At 48.4% G+C, this 20,423-nt stretch overlaps 2 protein-coding genes across 5 annotated transcripts in view; both read left to right on the forward strand.

Annotated features, from left to right (window-relative positions):
* LOC135388155 (GRB10-interacting GYF protein 2-like) overlaps nt 1-1,875 on the forward strand; it is a 19,759-nt gene extending 17,884 nt beyond the window's left edge. For both annotated transcript variants that reach the window (XM_064617522.1, XM_064617523.1), the window contains 2 exons: nt 35-319; nt 1,201-1,875. In XM_064617522.1, the coding sequence (XP_064473592.1) occupies nt 35-319; nt 1,201-1,841 (926 nt within the window). In that variant the 3' untranslated portion in view covers nt 1,842-1,875. The remainder of the gene's footprint in view (nt 1-34; nt 320-1,200) is intronic.
* LOC135388154 (kynureninase-like) overlaps nt 1-19,686 on the forward strand; it is a 24,771-nt gene extending 5,085 nt beyond the window's left edge. Inside the window, exons 1-13 of one of the 3 annotated variants that reach the window (XM_064617519.1) lie at nt 3,653-3,852; nt 8,747-8,918; nt 11,411-11,525; nt 15,004-15,086; nt 15,156-15,217; nt 16,907-16,978; nt 17,053-17,127; nt 17,189-17,335; nt 17,407-17,505; nt 17,584-17,716; nt 17,806-17,891; nt 18,756-18,989; nt 19,490-19,686. In XM_064617519.1, the coding sequence (XP_064473589.1) occupies nt 8,762-8,918; nt 11,411-11,525; nt 15,004-15,086; nt 15,156-15,217; nt 16,907-16,978; nt 17,053-17,127; nt 17,189-17,335; nt 17,407-17,505; nt 17,584-17,716; nt 17,806-17,891; nt 18,756-18,989; nt 19,490-19,633 (1,407 nt within the window). In that variant the 5' untranslated portion in view covers nt 3,653-3,852; nt 8,747-8,761 and the 3' untranslated portion in view covers nt 19,634-19,686. Of the gene's footprint in view, nt 1-3,652; nt 3,853-7,674; nt 7,765-8,746; nt 8,919-11,410; nt 11,526-15,003; nt 15,087-15,155; nt 15,218-16,906; nt 16,979-17,052; nt 17,128-17,188; nt 17,336-17,406; nt 17,506-17,583; nt 17,717-17,805; nt 17,892-18,755; nt 18,990-19,489 lie in introns of those variants that run through there. The other 2 variants (XM_064617520.1, XM_064617521.1) reach the window with 2 other exon arrangements.
* The last annotated feature ends 737 nt before the right edge of the window (nt 19,687-20,423 follow it).

The following is a 20,423-nucleotide window of genomic DNA, read 5'->3' on the forward strand; positions in this document are numbered from 1 at the left end:
GCCCGTGACACGAGCGTGTTCCTGCATTCTTCAGGGTCGCGGCCCAGAGCTGAAGGCATGTCCGGCGACGGGGAAGCGGAAAGCTGGTTCTGCAAGGATCAGCAAGGTCGCGTTCATGGCCCGTACCCAGAGCAAAAGATGGCTTCGTGGTTCGCGTCTGGCAAGCTGCGAATGTCCCTCGCCGTGAAGCGCATCGGTGATCCGGAGTTCCACCTGCTGGGCGACCTCATCAAGGCCTCTTGCTGCGTTCCATTTCAGCCGGCTGAAGGGTCGCACGACGACGACGACGACAACAACGACTATGGGCATGACGACGAAGGTGAACACGCTGGTTCCTATATAGAATTATTGCACAGTTTATGAAGCCTACACACCCCATGAAACCGTTGAATGATTCACATTTCTGAGAAGACGATGCAGTCCGACAGGTTGGTACAACCAATGGCCGAGCAGCCAACCTGCGTTACAAATCTGTCTGCTGTAATGTAAATTCTTGACACCGCACCCTTCATCATTGCATGCTCTTGTTGAGGGGTCTATGGAGAGGTATATTGACGGGTAGAAATCCAGCGAACCGGTAGAGAAGTACGAAGGGAGTTGCCTCAGGACAGGAGCCGTAGATATTTCGAACAGAGTTTTGTTCAAAATATCGGCGGCTCCTGTCCTGAGGCAACTCCCTTCGTATGGAGAGGGAGAGATTCCCTCTTCTGCTCGAAGGAACACGTTTGGCTTCAGCCAGAAGACCTCTACCAGAGAAACGTCATCGTGACGTTGGTAGACAGACTGAAACCGAAACAAATTGGAAGGAGAGGGCTGGGTTCCACGAATGGGCACTTGTTCGCTGCCTCCTACTGACAGGACCGAAGGTCGCGTCCCTTGCAGGGACCATCGTAATCCCCTCAAGACCGTGGCTTTCGGGCGCGACGTTGTTCCCCTCTAGCTTCGAGCGTAGTTCAACTCTACCAAATTGGTGGCGCTGTCGAACGCTATGATGTCATTTGTTTACAAACAGGGAGAGGTCAATTCGTATGCAAGTCAGTTGATGACGCTTTCTGTACTAGAGTCCGTAGTCCATGTTTCGAGAATGAATGAAAGAATCGGCTTTAGTTTCCAGTGCACATTCAGTCCAGACGAGGCAAGAGCATGCTAAGTGTTACAGGCGCTGAAAAACTGGGCTATATACACACACCTATGTTTCAGATCCGGCACCTGTCGCTTCCCAATCTCCAGAAAAACGGTCATCTGGCGCTTGGGGAGGGTACGAAGCCAACACTGCAGATCCAATGAAACCTTCACGAGACAACCCTGAAACGGCAGTCGCGCCAAAGCAAACCGCACAGCCATGTACGTGGGCCTCAGTGTGTCAGGGGAACCTTTCGGATCACACGTGGAGCTCTCCGAGAAAGACCCTCCCGCTCGGTGACATGTCCTTGTTTCCTTCCCTGGGTGGCCACGCGTTTTCAGACCCCAAGAAAAGTCTGTGGCAGCGACGTCGCGAAGCGGACGAGGCTCTGACGCGATGGTGCTACGAGGCCCTCTCGGAGTTGCCTTCTTACGTTCACGTCCCCACGTTCGTCGAACTCCTACGAGACGTCGAATCCAATGACGAGATCCGCGAGTACGTCCGCATCCACCTGGGACGCGACGACGACGCTCGAGGATTCGCCGAGGAGTTCATTCGGAGGAGGGCGCAGTGGAAGTGGTCCACGGGGCGGCTGATGGACTGTCATAGGAGCGCGGACGAACAAGGTGGTGGCGGCCGGAGGAGGATGCAGAGACTGGTGGACGCGTCCATGTTGGGTTTTGTGGTTGGTGGCCCACCTGGATTCAGAAGGAAATGACAAACGAGGTCAAATAAACGCTGTATTTTCTCGCTGTCTAGGCTCAGGGTAGTGTTAGGCCTCGGGGCAGTCTCAGCCACACTATGCATGCAGCAGCCAGTTCTCCCATTCCTGGCTGATCCTCGTGACCTCATGCTGTCAGTGTACAAGCACCAGTGGTGGAAGTCCCGCGTTCACGCTATTACACCGGTATTTTTGTATGGTAATTTTGTAATTATGGTAAATAACCTATCTCCTATGGAGCGTAGGAGATGGCTCGGTGCTCGGGATCCTTCCTCCCCCAACTGGTTTTTATTTTGCTCCCACCCCTTCAAAGAAAAAAAATGGTGGTCTCCATGGTGTGCTTACAAACATGTCGTAAGTGATTGAAAGCTGTACGTTATCTCCCTCCTGTTGGATTAAGTGTCATAAACTCGAAGGTGCTTACAAGTATACTGAACATGTTGAACTGATGTAGCAAGCATTCCCCTACCAATTACTGTCCTCAGCATTTCGTGTAAATTATTGGAGCACATTATTGTGAAAAGTGTCGTAAACCTCCTCGAAGGGAATAACTTTTTCCACACTCTATACCGGCGGCATGGTCGTGCTGGAAGGTGGTGGGTTCGAATCCTACCACCGACTGTGCTGCCTGAGGTTTCCCCTGGGTTTTCCGAAGGCTTTCCAGACGAATGTCGGCACAGTTCGCCCTGAAGTCTGCCCAGGACGCATACTAACCCCCCCCCCCCCCCACTCCTTCCTGCTGTGGTCTGTTTGCCATTGGCGGGTAGACAGGGGTGTCACGAGGCGTCGCAGAATGGGACGACGATCTCCTCTCAGCAGTGCAATATACTGGCCCGCTTCCGATACGAGAGAGCTGCTTCTGGGGCGCTGTCGGCCTGCTCGTTCCCCACGACACCACAATGGGCTGGAACCCACTGGAGAACCAGACTTTGGCCTGCTTCGTATATATACAGGGTGATAAGCTACTAACACATCCGTGACTAGGGGTGCGGATGAGACTCATATGCCGGAATTTTTAATAGCTTACAGTGCAGATTTTAAGTCAGTAAAGACAGTCCATTCCCGCGGGGTAAAATCAACGATGTGGTGCTGAAAGAAAAAGGTGGCATAGAGTTCCGCAGCGGTTGATGAGGTTGGATGCGAAAGGCGTCGACCTTGAACTACTCCTTCTCTTAGAAGTCGGCCCAGGACGCACATTCCCCCAGGGCGTCAGTCGTGACGTTGCCCACATACGCGAGGCCGACAACGGCAAGCCCTATCACCACCACCACCACCTTCGGACGGGCTGACGAATGCCGAGGCGGATTTGCCGTTTCTGGATGCCCCCATCTGTGTATGCTGCTGTAGAAGTAGAAAACCTGTCATCTAACAGAGCATAAAAATGGGCTCGAATGACTTGAGGGAGAACCTGATATCTTCTTTCTAGAAGGTTCGGAAGGCTTACGAAGGTCGGTGGCACCGGAGGTCGGTGGTACATTGTTTGTTTGTTTGTAAGGGAAAACAATGACATTATTGCATTGTAGTTGTATTCTTTATTAGGTATTCTGTATGATGCTCTATTCTGTGTACACATTTTTGTACAGATTGTGCCTCCTCCGTTAAGTATAAGTGCATCGCGATAACGCAAGTTCTTAATCAGTACGTGGCAGAGTATATCTACACGGAAGGACGATTACAGGAGATGCAACGAGTAACACGTTCCTCTCACCACGATACCCGTGAACCATCACACTTACACCTGACGACCTGAAGCCAGGCGCTGTTTTTCAGATCACGTGTATAGACGTCGCAAAAGAAAACGTGCGACATATAGACGAACAGTTGTCGTACCGGTTGTCAACCGGGTGAGATTGAGGGAGGTCAATCCGCCTTAGTATGCGTCTGTCTTATCGTTCCCCATAAATGAGCGATAAGGGCGCCTGAGAAATAGCTCGGGACAGTTCTCAGACGAAGCTCCATCACGAACTTTCAGTGACACTATTACATTCATCAGCTTGCGTCCCTCCCGGTAAGTGCTGTAGTGCATGCTGTAAGTACTTTTGCGTGGTACCGGGTGTGGGGGGCCTTGCGGTAACTGCTTCCGATGACGAGCGTCTACTTGGGAGAATTTGTTATTCTTCATGTGGACTGGGACTGTTCAACGCGTGGTAGAAACTGAGGTGGTAGAAGTGCTCCTGGTCTCTCACTTTCTATTCCGTATATGGGTTGAAGACCTATATCGTAACTATAGTGACGTCGCGCGGAACTTTTCGCTTACCTGAGGACTCAGACTTGTGCAAAATACTACGCAAAAGTATTTAAAATAGAGTACAAAATACTCAAAACTGAAAGTAATTTGAGTAGAGTACTAAATTATCTAAGAAGCATTTAGGATACTCTTTAAAGTACTTTAATATTAGCAGTTGATATTAGCATCTGTATATCTTTCATTTGCAAGGTCTTGGTGTCAAGCAATGTTTGGTGAAATTTGGTGAACCCAAGTAAACTTTGTTGCTATTTTCTGACGCAAAACTTCGTAATCCCTCGTGTATCTCAGCTCGGGACTTTCAACCTCTGGCGCGTGTTTATCGCTTTGGTGACCAAGGAAATAAATGCCGGGGTTCCCTTGTACCTAGTCCCTTAGAGATTCACCTGGCAGGAACCGTTTTCTGACGAAGTTGGCTATTGACAACAAGGCTAAGCGTGGGACCTGCCTATTGTGCAGGAGGATAAATGACAGGTCCCCGAATTCCCAAAAAGAAAAAGAAAAAAAGAGCGTTCCAGTGAGCTGAAAATCTGGACACAGCGGGAAGTGTTCTTGATGAGGAAGGAAACTATTTTGAGTACTGAGTAGTAAATACCGAAAACGGTATATTAAATACGTTAAAAAATATTTGTCGCAAAAAGTATTGAGTAGAGTACCAAAAAACCGGAAAGAGTATTTAAAATACTGTATTTTGAGTACGTACTCAAGATACGTAGAAGTCTGCGCCACAGGTCGGCATTTTGGCTCACGATGACAGTTATCTGATAAGGCGTATCGACCTCACACTCACTTTGAACTCACGTGAGTGTCGATATCGCGCCCTGTATCTCGCATCCGCGATCACAATATTTTGAGCAGCTTAATATTGCCAGACGAATACAGACGATAAAAGCATGCACACAAGCAGCACAATGTACTGAAAGTCGAGTGCAATAGGGGTGGACGGTATGTGTCTTATCGATGTTCCTTAGTTTCACGAGTCTGCTCAAGGCCTTCCACCTACCCGTCCAACCCTATTGCACCCGACTTTCAGTACATTTTGCTGCTTGGGCAGGTGGCCATCGTCAACAACGCCGCTAGGCGGTTCTCACACGGGTTACTATGACTGATCGCACTTTCACTGTCACGAAATCAAGAACCAACAACACACGCAATATCGGTTACGCCATATATTAGTGCACTCACGAGATAATGTAAAGTATCACACACAGACATGTATACAGCCGAGTTACTTGATAACAAAACTTGCTTGTAGAGACCTTGATCGAGACTGAATGTCACGCAAGGTGGGCGTTTGACTGAAGTTATCTCTTCATAATGCGTATGTTTGGTGGAGGATGAGTCATATACGGTTATCATTACGGTATTGAATTTTGATAAACGAATTGGGAACACAATAAATATTCTCTATTGTTTTTTTTAAAGCTTTAATGCGTGATGCCAATTATAGCTGCCCTGATACGCAGTGTGAGAGCGACGAGCAAATTAAAATTTTACGCATAATGCAAAACTCTCTAGCGTGTACTGGAAACGAGAAAAGCAGTGTTGAGCAAATGGATATCTCTTTGCCTCCTAGTTAGCTTCAGTGGCTTCTGGTTCTCGGTAATCAGTGAAAAGTACCAATAAACATAGACCGCGGTCGATGGAAATGATTTATACACCGTTGATCACCGGAATAAGCGCAACAAATCAATCAATTTTTATCCCATTGGCTTCATGTTTAACTACAATGAACACAACAAATGAAATCATCCCGAATAAAATAAGTAACCAAGCACTGTATCTCGCCTGTCACAGCCCACAACTTAAAATTACTCCTGTTTGATAACGAAGCGCGCCCGATCTTCAACTTGCCGTTACCCCACAACGCGCGTTCAACGCGTCACTTCGGCCCGGGGTTTGCCACGAGCCCTTGAGCCCGGTGCGCCCTTGCGCACCGGGTTTGGAGCGCGCGAACTTTAAATATAGCGATAACGATCGCTACATTGTAGTGCTACGGTGCTCAGACCGCGTCAGGTAGCTATGCCGCCTTTAGCCTGTAGGTTCCTAGCTGCGTTTGTAGCAAAACAAACAAACAACCGTGGAAGTTGAAGATTCCGACGGCTAGATCAGAGCGTTCGAAGTCAACGTAGGACATTCCTGCTATACTTCCCGCCGACTGTCTTCCAATTTAAAATATGGCCATCAAAGGCCACCAATGGGTGGTAGGCGAAATACTCACGCAGCAACTAATCAATAAAACTGAATACACGGGTGACATGGGCGATTTGGCCAAATCAACGCGCATACGCACGAGTGCCAGCCCAAAATCACCTACTCAAAAACTTGTTTTGCGTAACAGTGAGTAAGTGGCAGGCGCGGTTGCAACATAGACGCACAGGTACCCATTTATGTACCACACATTTATAGTTACTCTTCACTCTGACAGGAAAAAATAGAAATAAAAATGCAAAACGCCGCGAAAGCAAGTGCGAATGTGTAGTAGCACTTTCAGCATCAACGTCAGACCGATGTAGGAAAAAAAAAGACTGCGACCTCGCGACAAGATGAGTGCGGACTCACACGATAATGGCGTTGAAGGGGACGATTTCGTTCGGAGCCCTACAGTGCATGGTTCCCGTTAGTACCGCTGTAGGACGTTCCAGCATGAGTGTACACGCCAGTACTTCGTTGCAGCGTGAGCGCGGTCACAATAATCGCGTTGCCGTTTCAACGTGATAGCAGATTATTGATGCTGCCATGCTGTGTGAAACGAGTGGGACACACACACTCGATACGATCGGCGATCGTGATTGTGTGTACCGTGAGTTATCGCGCTCATGAGTTTTTGTTTTTTGCCGAGGTCTGTTCTGCGCTGAGGTTTACAGTCGAACCTGCTGTTTCGCGAGGCCCGACTCGCTGCGCCCGCTAAGCTCTTTTGAGCGCTCACGTTCGCTCGTATGTACGCAGTCGCCTCCAGCTCAGATCCTCGTTTGCCGTCTCATCTCACTGGTCCCTATTCACCCTTTCACTGTTAGCAAACAGAAAGCACAACCGGAAGTTGTCCAGGGTTCCTAGAGTCAGCGGCTGCTAGTGGCGCCACGCCCTGTCACTCATTTGAGTTAAGCTCTTTCACTATTTGTAAACAGTGAAAGTGTTTAACTCAAATGAATGACACGACATGGCGCCACGTGCAACCGCTGACGCTGGGAACCTTAGACAACTTCCGGTTGTGCTTTCTGTTTGCTAACAGTGAAAGCGTGTATATAGGTTGCCGAGAGCGCAAAGGTGACGTGAGGAGAGTTGAGCTGACGTTGAGATGAGCTGAAATAAGCTTAGCTCACCCAGCTTGCGCATCATTTCAGCTCGCCCACGCTCAGCACTGGCAACAATGAGCATGCTCACGAGTGTACTTCGTCGAGATTTATTTAGTGACTCTAGCAGAGATATACCCATCAACTGGTGTGCATGTGTGGCGGGACATATGAGGCAAACGAAACGGTGATATCGGTTCTTATCGTGCATCACAACGCGCGAGAGCGACCTCGCCGCATTGAGGCGCTCGTTGGTATTTGTTTGCAGCTCCTTATATCTCTTACAATCAGCGATCAGAGAGTGGCCCAGATACGTATCTCCGTGTGAATATCCTGAAACGTCTGAGACGTTTGAAAGGCGTTGCAAGACACGGTCGAGTTGGTAAGGCGGATAAGGGATGTTATCTTGTTCTTGTATCGCTAATTGAAGGATAGGTGTCTTGTTCTATCTGCTCTACGCGAACTTTATTCTCGGAGGTTAATTTTGTAGACCGTTAAATGGTACATATTAATTAGGGCGCCTCAATACTAGCTCTCTCTGCGTAGATGGTGAAAACAAGCGCGTCGTCTGCTACGAATTTCCGCCATCTTGACGCCCACGCACAGCTCGCGATGCGCTCACAAAAGTGTACCTATATACGCTTAGCTACGCACTATATACGAACATTTTTGAGTTGAGTAAATACGTAGCAGAGGAGGTTTGAAAAAGTGGGTGAAATCGGTACACAGCATTTATGCATGATAAGCGTGGGCGTCAACACGACGGCTTTGCGCCATTCGCTTCTGCAAAGGGTGACTATACACATATGACGTACGAAACCCTCTTCCGAACCAAAAATGGGGATAATAACTCCACCTGCCTTTGGTACCGGAAGGGGACCTTCCCCTGAAACATACGCCGTATGTTTACAACCTTTCATATCCTTAGCGTCCCCGTAACTACTGCTTGGGCCCATAGTTACGGAAACAGCTGACGTTATAGTGTTCCGCAAACTTCCCAAGTCCCGCTTAGCAATCCCTAAACGTGTGCATGCACGGAAGGCAGCACGATCTGGGACCCGGAAACACCCCGCCAGGATTTCTTCCACCTTCCTTCTGGGACGACCTTGATCTCGCATGCGGGCGTTACCGGACTCCACGCAGCCGGTCGCTGTATTTTCGCCACAGGGAATCCCCGACCGCGTTTTCCCACACTTTTGCCACGAGCACTCTTCGGTTATACGTTGTTTGTGCGCAATGCGGGATTGCTCGGAAACCTGAGGTACTTCCCTTCGGAGTCATCGCGGAAAGCTGTTCGTAGTGTGCTCCTGTAGAAAAGACCCGTGCTTAAACGCTGGTGAACTTCTTGTGCCCTCCTACTTTAGCGACAGTGAAGCCCTATGGAGCGGAGTCCAGCAGAGGAACTACGGAGCATGGCTCAGGAGCTGGGACTGCGGGTGAACAGCCCCGAGTTTGCTAAAGCCATGGACGGAGCGGATCCTCTACGGCGTTTCCGAGAACGGTTCTGCATTCCTCGTGTCAAAGACGTGGTGGACGGTAGGTGACATACAAGATCTGGTTGTGTTCTAAGAAAAAAAGGTGCAATAGAGGACTTGAGAAAATCCCAGAGAGCTTAGCTCCGCTTTGATCTATGGGAACTTGGTAATCAGAAAGGAGGAGTGGTGGTGGGTGGTGATAGGGCTTGCCGTTGTCGGCCTCACGTATGTGGGCAACGTCACGGCTGACGCCCTGGGGGAATGTGCGCCCTGGGCCGACTTCTAAGGGAACTGTGCCGACATATGTCTGAAAGCGTCTGAGGAAAACCCAGGAAAAACCCCAGACAGCACAGCCGGCACCGGGATTCGAACCCGGGTACCTCCCAGTCTCGACACTGACATGGCCAGCACGCTAACCACTGAGCCACGGGAGCTGGTTTCAGAAAGGAGAAGGTCTCCAAACTGTTTCGGTTTCAGAAAGGAGGAGAAGGTCTCCAAACTGTTTCGGTTTCTCCTCTCATGGCCAATAATAGTTCATGAGGTGTCAAGGTCATCGAAAACGAAACGTGAAGAACTGTTCTCCCTTCCTCATGACTGTGATCTCCCAGGATGCAACGCGTGCGCAAGGAACACTGGGATTTTCTGAAATCTTCCATTAGTTTCTAGACCCCTATGTATAGGTTGCAATATCACTCCCGCACTTTAGTCCCCTGACCCTGAAATTTACTCGCAGCACTGAAAATAGTTCCTGAACTTCGCATGACCTTCCGCGGATCTATAGCCCCGAGAGGGACTTAGAGTGTACAGGCAGACTACGATGCGGTCAACGACTTAACGGCTTCGCATTACATTACAAGCGATGTTGAACAACGTATCAGTAGCCACTTCGAGTTATTTATGTACAGATCCATATTATGGTTGGGAAAAGGTCCCCAAAAATCCCTACTGCTTCCGGTGATGACACGTTTGAGGAAGCTTCGTGGGGGCACCCCCCTTTTCCCCTGAGTATGCTTTAGAGCACAACGTCAACGCACCACACAAGTAATTTCGCTTCGGTGAAATCCGTACATCTACTGGAGCTTTCCGGGAAAAGAAATCTGTAGCCATACGTGTATTCATTTCGTATAACGCCCTATTAAAAATCCGAGTCTCGCTACTCTACATATAGCGCAACCAGACCTCCTTCCACGGTCGTCATACCACAGATGGACATTGCCAGCAGTGCTCAGTGTCATGCTAAAATGAAAATATCGTGGCCGCACGTCTTGCTGCTACTTTTCGGGGTCTGTTGTGTAGATTTATTTTGCAACCGCGATTGCATCCAAAGTGACGCAGACAGGGACGATGCATCTTGGAGAGCGATCCAATGTTCCGTTTCTTACGTTTGGCGCGTTGTGTTCACTGATTTTAAAGAGAATCGAAGCCTAACAAACCCGGTTCACTGATAGTAAAAGCCGCTACCTGAATTCTATGCTAGCCGATTCTCGTCTCTGTTCCCGGCGATGGAGGAACGTTGCGCACTGGTTTACCCAGAATTTCGTCCTTGTGGGAGTGTTGGGCTCCGCAAAGGGGGTGTATTTACGTTCTTCTGACGAAGTATTTGTGGAATCTTTAGATGGAAATTTTAGCGGGTCTCCTCCAGATTCTTTTCTTTTTTTTTTTTGTGGGGGTGGGGGTGGGGGAGGGAAGGGGGGCGTGTGGGGTGTCTGGATAAATCACTGGTACGCAGAGGCCGAATTTCATTTAGCGTGGCTATTCGATAGTCCAAGCCATCAGTACAAAACCGGCGCAAATTCCATTCCATTCGGTGGTGCAGTTAATTAGAAAATTAAAATTAAAGATTACGGGCAACACTGTATTAGGTATTCGGAAGGGATCCGTACTCTCAGCCGCGTGCGGCGGCAACCACGTTGCATACGTATAACGCTGTGCCCGACAACCGAACAGCGCTGCGTTTCTTTTTCATTTTATTTCGCAAAAAACGCACTAAACAGGGCTGTCTGCACTCCTATGGAAATATGATATGAAATAATAGTCACCAAAAGAACAAAACGCGACAAAATAGTGCTGCATACATAATACATATTCGACAGTCTTGCCCGCTACACAGGGGGTTGTTCGACACCAGGCGTCTCGCCGATGCACTACGCCGGATTTTTAATGATAGATTAAAAATATTTAGAGAGCGTTGTCGGTCGTATGGTTCCGCATATGGGATTTACAAGCAACAAAGTCGTTTTATAAGTAACGTGGAGCAATTTTATTTTTGTTCTCAATAGAATGCCTTGTGGTGTTGATTTAATAGATATAGTGTATGATCGTGTTTTGATGGGTCAATTTACTGAGATCTGTTTTGTTGTCCATTGTTGAATATGTGTCAAACATGTATGCCACTCCTGTTTGGGCCACATATTTGCTTACAGTATTAATAAATAAAAAAAAATAAAAGTCTCAAGCCACGTCGCCAGCATATCCTGCTTGTCTACTACTGATAAAGTTCTTCTTGGAAACTCTCTTGGAATCTCTCTTGGAACGCTCTGATAATCAACGCAGGGACCGACCCAGGATCCACGAAGGAATGCATCTATTTGTGTGGCCACTCCTTGGGCTTGAAGCCAAAGTCTACGGATGAATACGTGCAGAAGGTCTTGGACAACTGGGCGCGGACGTAAGCATATAGCCTCTTCCTCCCTCGGTCACGCATTTCTGGGCAATTGCGTTTGCGCTCTTTATACAGGGTGTTTATATATGAGGGGGGAAGGAGGGAAGTACAAAAAATCAAACGGCCACGAAGTTTTACAGTTGTGGAAGGAAAACGACGCAGACAACAGATTTTAGGGAACACTGGTTCATTTAATGGGCAGAAATTATAAGTTCAAAAAAAAAAAAAAAAAAAGAGGGGTTGACGTCGAAACTTTTTTGTATTTAACTGTTAATTTCTGCCCATTAAAGTGTTTCTAACTTCCCTAAAATCTGTTGTCCGCGTTTTCCTTCCACAACTAATATATATATATATATATATATATAGTCACATAATTTGTATTTCAATATTACGAGAGGGTGCATAGATGCGGTTTCCACAGGTGGGCTATGTGACTAAGTGGACATCTTGTAGGAAAAGGTGTAACTATATAGTGTACGACTAATTGACTAAAATTCATCAATTAACTTATTTAGATATTTTCAGGGCAATGCAACAAAGTTATTATTTAAATCCACGCACTATTTTCAAAAATCCTAGAACGAGCCCGTTCCTTCTTTGGGATAGAAATCGCGAACTTCTGTTATGGAAATGGGCCGAAACCGAGACCACGCACTTCTGGAGCGCAAAATGAGCGACGGCCGTTCGCGTCGGAGGTTCACGTCTTTTGTAGCGATGGAGCTGCTTTCGTCATCCTGTCTATTGGTCTTCTTTTGGGCAGGGGGAAGGAATTTCTCAGGCGTGTCGTTCGTGCGTAATAAAAATTTGTTTTTAGCGCGCTACTTGCGTGTGTTGTTCGTCTTCTCGTCTTTTGTCTTAGAGCTTCTATTTCGGGATGAAACTGATCGGGGTAGGCGCGCTGGGCCCCGGTCTTCAACTGTCACGTCGAGACTGGGAGGTACCCGAGTTCGAGTCCCGGTGCAGGCCGTGCTGTCTGGGGTTTTTCCTGGGTTTTCCTCGGATGCTTTCAGAGAAATATGTCGGCACCGTTCCCTTAGAAGTCGGCCTAGGACCACCACCACTTCCACCATAGCGATCGTTATCGTTATACCACCACTATGGTGGTACCACCTTACCACCACCAAGTTCGCGCGACGCCACCTAGATGCAGAAGGCCTGCTTCCTGCCTCCTCTCCCTCCTTCGCTACGTGACATATAAAGCAGAATTCGTCTGCTACTGCGTTTCGCCGTCTGCAAATTCAGGAACTCGCAAAATGATTGCACCTAATTTGGAACCCGTAGACCTGAATCTGTAGACAAAAATTGCTACACGCTTTCTAGAAAATCTGTCTTGAGAAAGACATGGGACCGCATTGCGGTTTATTTTAAAGATTTCCCATTTAGTTCGCGGAGACGTTCAAACACTACTCGCAGACGACGGTGGTACGTCCCCATGGCTACGACAGCGGAAATCACGTTCGTGATTGGCTACCGCCGTTAAAAACACGATCCTGATTGGCTGACTCGTACTTATTACATCACGTGGTCGAGTAAGCAGGCTTTCTTTATCTAGTGGTGGTGATGGCGAAAGGGCTTGCCGTTGTGGGGCTCGCAGAGGTGGGCAACGTGACGACTGGGCCGACTTCTCCTCGCGTCCTGGGCCGACTTCTAAGGGAACTGTGCCGACATATGTCTGAAAGCGTCTGAGGAAAACCCAGGAAAAACCCCAGACAGCACAGCCTGCACCGGGACTCGAACCCGGGTACCTCCCAGTCTCGACGTGACATGGCCAGCACGGTAACTACTGAGCCACTGGAGCTAGATGCTTTCTTTATCTAGGTGATGCTGCCAAATGCCAATTCGGTGGGCTCGTCGAAGAGCTCGTGGCGAATCACGGGCCGAAGTGATACATTTAACGCGCCTTACGGGATAACGACAAGTTGAAGATTTGGCCCCTGATCTGATAGCCAGGTAGACCGTTTTCAGGTCCACATAATACCCAGCTGTCACACGGGCAGTTTTCAATGATCATTGAAACCAATGGCCGTTGAACATGCGCGTAGCGCCAGTAAGCGTGTGTCAACTTCCCAAGGAGCATTGAATCCATTGCTCTCTGACAAGTTGACACGTTACACGCTTGGGGGCGCTACGTGCATGTTTAATGGCAATTGGTTTCAATGATCATTGAAAACTGCCCGTGTGACAGGGGTATAAGCCGGAGGTCATGACGTTTCTGCGCTCGGGGAAGTGCGTATTTCTGGTTACTACAAAAGCTTTGAATGGAGAGCTTCATCGCCAGGGACGATACTCTACCCCATCGCTGGTGGTGATGTGGGGGATGAAATAACGAGCCCCTTCCAATAAGGATAGAAGTGCGATTGCGTCCAACAAGGTCAAAAGAGCTTTGAGCGTCAAGCGTATAAGTGGGCTGGCTTTCACCAGGGACCAAGCAGTTTTGATAGACAGAAGGGGGCGAGAGTCCAGCTGACTGCGAGACCCAGAGAGTGCGCTTCGGGAAGGGTAGTAGCGTGGGCAATGAAGAAGAATGTGCCCCAGATGCTCTAGAGCACTGCAGTGACAGCTTCAGGGGGAGTCAACTTGTCTCAAGCGGTAACGCCACCGAGCTGTAAAAGCCGCATCGTGTCGCATTCGATGAATTAATGCAGCATCTTGATGAAGGGGCCGTGGGAACAAACACCCGCACCTGTTGTGTTTCGGCTCACTTGCGTGTTAAAGGATCGCTATTTATTACCTCCATTTTGTCGTCGAACTATAGACGTCGAATATCGAATTAGTCGTCCTGTAGTTACATGCGTTCTGCCACGGAATGTTCGCCTTCACCCTGTCGCATAATCCGCCTGCAAAAATGGCATCGATGCTGCTCTCGCAACTTCTTTTTATCTGGAAAAGATTTAAAGTGCCACTCCGGACTCGGGGAAACAGTGTTTGTTTTATTTAGTCCATGAAAACAACGTGCCTCAAGGATTCTATACGCGAAATTTCAATAGTGTTTGCGAACGCTGTGCATTTTTGCCTATTTTTGAACATCTGCTGAGCGTCCACAAGTTTCGATGACGCGAGGAGCGAGTGACGTAATCACAAGCTCACAAATTGCAATGATGTCATGTTCTGGAGAGGGCACTCGTCACCTAGCAACGACGCCGGCGACCGGGAGGGTCACGGGGTGGAGAAGTCACGTGACGCTGATCGAAAGAGGGTAAGATGTCTTTCCCTCCTTGTGTTTTCTCCAAGGTCGAAGCGGTCGTAGGATATATCACGTGGGGCTCCGCTTACGGAGTGCAAAAAGTGGGGTGAAGGGGTTGCCAGATGAAAGCAGGGCGCTCCGTCGGAGCCTAACATGACGTCACAGTTCCCAAAAATAAAAATTAAGCTTTCGTGTCACTTTGGTAGGATTCTGAAGACACGAGATTTAGTTCGTAGTGGCACTTTAAAAAAAGACACCCTGTGTCTGTAGACCCTTGCTCACTTTGTTCCCAATATCTAGGGGCGTGGAGAGCCACTTCCGAGGTAAATTCCCCGCAGCATCCTGCGAGGCAGCTCCCAAGAAAATGACTGCGGACCTAGTAGGTAAGACGGTCCGCTATTTTTCCACGGTCGCGTGACTGGCATTACTCTACAGTGCAAATGATTCCCTAGGAGCACACGAGGACGAAGTCGTCGTTATGAATGGACTAACAGTGAACCTGCATTTGCTGATGGTAAGCATAGATGAATAGCGATATTCTTGTAATCGTGTGTCTTGTATCTGCAGTTCTACTCAGTGGCGTCGCTAGGGTACGCGTCACCCGGTGCGGGAGCTCTTTGCGTCATCCTCCATCCCACCCCACCCCACCCCATGCCCCAGTTAACGGATACCTTTCCGTACCAGGCGATTCACGATAAATAAACATATTACACCACACTCAGACAAAAAAAGAAACTTCCCTTCCGTCGCTTCACCCGGTGCGGACCGCACCCCCCTAGTGACGCCACTGGTTCTACTCGTAACGTTTCTTCGTAATGCTCTTTTCCGGTACTTACCGCCATGTCGCTCGGCTCCTCAGGGAGCCTAGTGCGCTTCTCGATCCGCTATGCAAGTATACACAAAAATGCGATTCAAGGAATGGCCACTGCAGGGGCGCCGCCATTCGTGCTGTCACCCCGTGGTAGTCACAGGAACTGTGCACGTGTGGACTGCCGAGTTCCTTCATTTTCTCGTTTATGTGTTCGTTCACTTTTGTGCCCGTTCATTTTCTCCCGCTCGGGAACCGATGTAGAAAAAATATCTCATCGGCCAGCACTCCTCACGTGAACAACTGTGCATATCGCACGCAGAAGCAAGGAATCTTCGTTTTACATTATCTTTCGAACGTTGATAAGCTACTCAAATGTTTACCGGATGACAATGTTACGTAATCCTCAGTCATACTCATTAAGGACTGGAGCCACCAGTATTAATCCCAATGGGAAGAGCGATTTTGGCAGTCCACCCCTCTTGTATCTTCGCTGAGAACGAGGCTAACGAGCACATGGAGACTACTGGTTTGAGAGTATCGCGACATCGTCTTATAGCCCATGTCGCGTTTCTCATTCCCCGCGTACCAGAGGAGCGACATCATTGGTCCTTCCCTCGAATAAGGTGATAACTGCCTAACGTGAGACTCCTTTCGTCTGAAGGGCTTTCCCTCGTCACGTGGCCTCTCTGCACTTTACCTTCTCTCATGCGCAGAGGCACACAGGCACACAGTGTAGGCTTTGCAGCGCTTCCTGTACGTGCAGGCTTTCCTTTAGTTTCGTATGAGGTTTTCTCCTGGGTTTTCCGGCAGTATTTCCAGACTGATATCGGCACAGTTGCTACTGAAGTAGTCCCAGGAGGCCATGTAGCTCCCTTGTCTCCCTCTCCTTCCTGGCAACGTCTGTACGCCACTATAGCCACAGTTACTTCGCGGTGCGAATATAGAATTTAAGAAATTGATGTACTTCGAAAACTATAGACCTCTACCCGAGAAACGTCATCGTGACGTTGGTAGACAGACGGAAACCGAGACAAATCGGGAGGGGAGGGCTGGGTTCCACGAATGGACACTTGTTGGCTGCTTCCTACTGAAAGAAAAGTAGGACCGAAGGTCGCGTCCCTTTCAGGGAGCATCGTAATCCCCTCAAGACCGTGGCTTTAGGTCACGATCTTGTTCGCCTCTAGCTTCGAGCGTAGTTCAACTCTACCAAATTGATGGCGCTGCCGAGCAGACGTCATTTGTTTAAAAGAGAGGTCTATTGCGAGGGCCCCTTGAAGCGTATCCGAAGCGTGGGAATCCTTCAGAACAGAGCGTGGAGGTGATGGCGCTCGCCATAGTCGATCACAACGTCACGACTATAGGCGGCTAAATGCTTAGTACTTTGCCTTCCAGCTAACCTATTACAAGCCTCGAGGGAAGAGATGCAAGCTGGTTATTGAATGGGACGCCTTTCCGTCAGATGTGGTGAGTGCGTGTTCTTGTCTGCCAGGAACATATTGTCTTCTTGCAGAATGATTACATATTTTTCCTGGTCGCAGTATGCGGCGCAATCTCAAGTAGAACACCAGGGCTTAGACCTTGAGTCGAACCTCATATACCTGAGGGCGAGAGAGGTAAGCGGCCGCGTCGAAACCGCACAGCGTCCCTCGTTGACAGACTGTGGTGATTCTTCAGGGTGAACAGTTGCTTCGAGAAGAGGACATCCTAGACTTGATTGAGACCCGGGGAGAGACCATCGCCATGCTGTTGCTTCCTGGAGTGCAGTACTACACGGGGCAGTCGTTTGATATAAAAAAGATAACTGACGCCGCTAGATCCAAGGTTCGGTATTAAGCCCTTTTTTAGAATTCTAGGAATGACAACTAATCGGCTGTCTTTTGCCAACCATTTAGGGCTGCGTTATCGTTTGGGACTTAGCTCACGCCGTTGGCAACGTGAAACTGAGGCTCTCCGACTGGAATGTTGACCTCGCGGCCTGGTGTTCGTACAAGGTACAACTATACCGTTCTTACGTTGAACACGGCTGCGTTGTGGTTGAACTAACCGAAATATTGCGTGGACACTTTTAGTACCTGAATTCCGGGGCTGGTTGCTTAGGCGCAGCCTTCGTCAGCAGAAGGTTCCAGGAGTCCCAGGGCCTCCTTCCAGCACTGAGGGGATGGTGGGGTGTCAAGCCTCAAACCAAGTTCACAATGCTAAGAGGTCAGTTGCTCGCTGTCGGTACGGGTGCGCAACACGTAATTGATGCGTGATTGTTAAAAGAAAATGCGTGCGTTTTTCTTTATTACTAGAATTTGATCCGTGCACTACCGCCGATGTCTTCAAGCTTTCAAACTGTCCGCCTCTTCTGGTGGCTCCCATTATGGCAAGCCTTGAGGTAAAGCGTCACTTTTTCAAGCTAATATTTGAAAGTAAGGCAAATCGACGGGAAAATTTGGACAGCCTATACATGACCCCCTTGTGGGAGGGGCTGGGGCAGATGACCTGGGGAATGCTCTAGAGGAACTGTGGTCACGTGTGGAATTCATTACCAGCAGCGCACATCAGCAGTATCAACACAGCAGCCCTATGCGGGGTATAGTCGCGAATATTGCCATGGCATAACCTCTTATATAGAGGAGGCTATGGCCCTGCGCGCGGAGACACCGCAAAGTACGCAAGATATAAACGCCGTCAGTATCCATTACGCGCAGACGCGTATGGTCGAGCGAACCCGCAAACCTTCATAGTTTCGGACTCTCCAAATGGAAGTGACGTCATCGCGAGCTCTGGCGTCGGTCTGCTAACAACAGCACCTTCATCGCCTCCGTTCTCCGTCGCACGTTCCAAGTCTACAAGCGGATGCGGCGAGTAGACGGAAATCGACCTTCGAGGAGAAAACGTTGCTAGATGCGCGGCAGATTGCGCACATTGTGACGTAATCCTTGTGCAATACTTCCACGTCGAGTAAAAATGATTTGGTAAAATACAGTGTGGGTAAAGGAGCATTGCACAGCAATGGCAAAAATTCGATAGGGTTCTGAAGACACGAAATTTATATAGTACCTCTGTCACACGGGCAGTCTTCAATTATCATTGCAACCAATTACCATTGAACGGGTGACACCTCTGGTGCGTGGCGCTACCCGTATGTTCAATGGTCATTACTTTCAATGATAATTTAAGACTCCCCGTATGGTGAGGGGTATTAGTCCGCGTAGCCGCAAGACAGATTACAACGAATGTCACTGCTCACTCACAGATCTTCACTGAGGCCGGAGAAGACGCGAGGCTACGGAAGCAGTTCTTGTTGACGGGCTACCTCGAACTTCTGCTCGAGGAGGAACTGGGAGCGAACCACGACTTGGCAGACGAAGCGGCGCCGTTCCACATCATAACTCCGCGAGACCCGGCTGCGAGGGGGACGCAGCTCAGCATCCACATCAGACATCGACCACCTGAGGTTCATAAACTGTTCCATGCCAAAGGCATTATTGTAAGTACAAAGGCCATGACCAGTTTCAATACAAGATGGAGGCTATGATGCAAATGAGTTTTCTCAGATGAGATGGCCTGGCTGGTGTTGTGGTTAGAGCCTGGATGCATTTATTTTTATTTATCTTTATTTATCTTTATTTATCTTTATTTATCTTTATTTACCTTTATTTACCTTTATTTACCTTTATTTACCTTTATTTATCTTTATTTATCTTTATTTACCTTTATTTACCTTTATTTACCTTTATTTACCTTTATTTACCTTTATTTACCTTTATTTACCTTTATTTATCTTTATTTATTGCGCCCATGAACTGTAGTATGTATGTCCGCATGTCTTCGCGAACATTCGCGCTAGACGAATTTTTCTTCCTTTTTCTTTTTCTTTTGGAAAGCCGAATCTGCTTTCGTGCGTGACACCTCTTGTTCTTGGTATCCTCGCGCCTGTGATACCATGATTTGGAGCTGATGTACAATGTGTGTTAATTGTAATTTCAGTGCGATTTCAGAGCGCCATCCGTGATCAGGCTGGCTCCGGTGCCGCTCTACAACAGTTACTCGGATGTCTGGAACTGCATCGATATCCTGAAGGGTATTGTCACAGAGCTGGCCAGTAGTTCATATCAAACCAACGGCTGCTAGGAGTGTTACTGCATGTCGACGCGTTGCAAATAAAGCTATGTTGTGTTACCCTAGCGCTGGTTTCGTTTTCTTTTTTCTTTTTTTCCTGTCGCTTCCGAGTCCTAGAACAGTCTGTGGCAGATCTTTCTGTTCGGAGTGCACCTGTACCACAGGCTTCAGAATATAGCTCCATGAACTCCTGGTTGCGCAGAATACTCGACACGCAATACAACCGAATGTCCACGCTAAGGGCTCTTAGTAGTGATGCAAAACTATCGATAGTTTTGAAAAAAACTATCGATTGTTGGCTTTCGATAGTACTATTCTTTTGTTTTTATATACTATCGATTTGGTTCTCACTATCTATGCTTTCGTTCCAGTCTTCGTTTTCACACTGGCACAATGAGAACGAAAACAGAATCACGTGCGACACAAGTTCTTTCCGTTTCGCTGTAATGCATTAATGATGCACTGCAAGCAGCGAAAGAAGATGCTCTTTATAAAATCGTGCGCACTCATGAGACTGCGATGCCGCAGTCAATCCAGTGCAGCGAGTATCCCGTGACCTTGCGGCGTGTTTGAGCGGCATGAAAAGCTCAAGGTCAGCAGTTTTCTGAATGCCGACTATCGATAGTATACTATCGATAGTTTTTTTTTTACTATCGACAGTCGACTGTCGATAGTCTATCAATATTTTGACCAGCGGCATGGCCGAGAAGATATATGCATCTACCCGTTGGTGGCTAGTCCAAAGGTCGTGCAGAAGACTCTGAGGTGGTGGGTTCGAGTCCTACCTCCGGCTGTTGTAAGG

Source organism: Ornithodoros turicata, chromosome 3 (genome assembly GCF_037126465.1).
Source record: "Ornithodoros turicata isolate Travis chromosome 3, ASM3712646v1, whole genome shotgun sequence".
In the NCBI taxonomy this organism is placed as follows: domain Eukaryota; kingdom Metazoa; phylum Arthropoda; class Arachnida; order Ixodida; family Argasidae; genus Ornithodoros; species Ornithodoros turicata.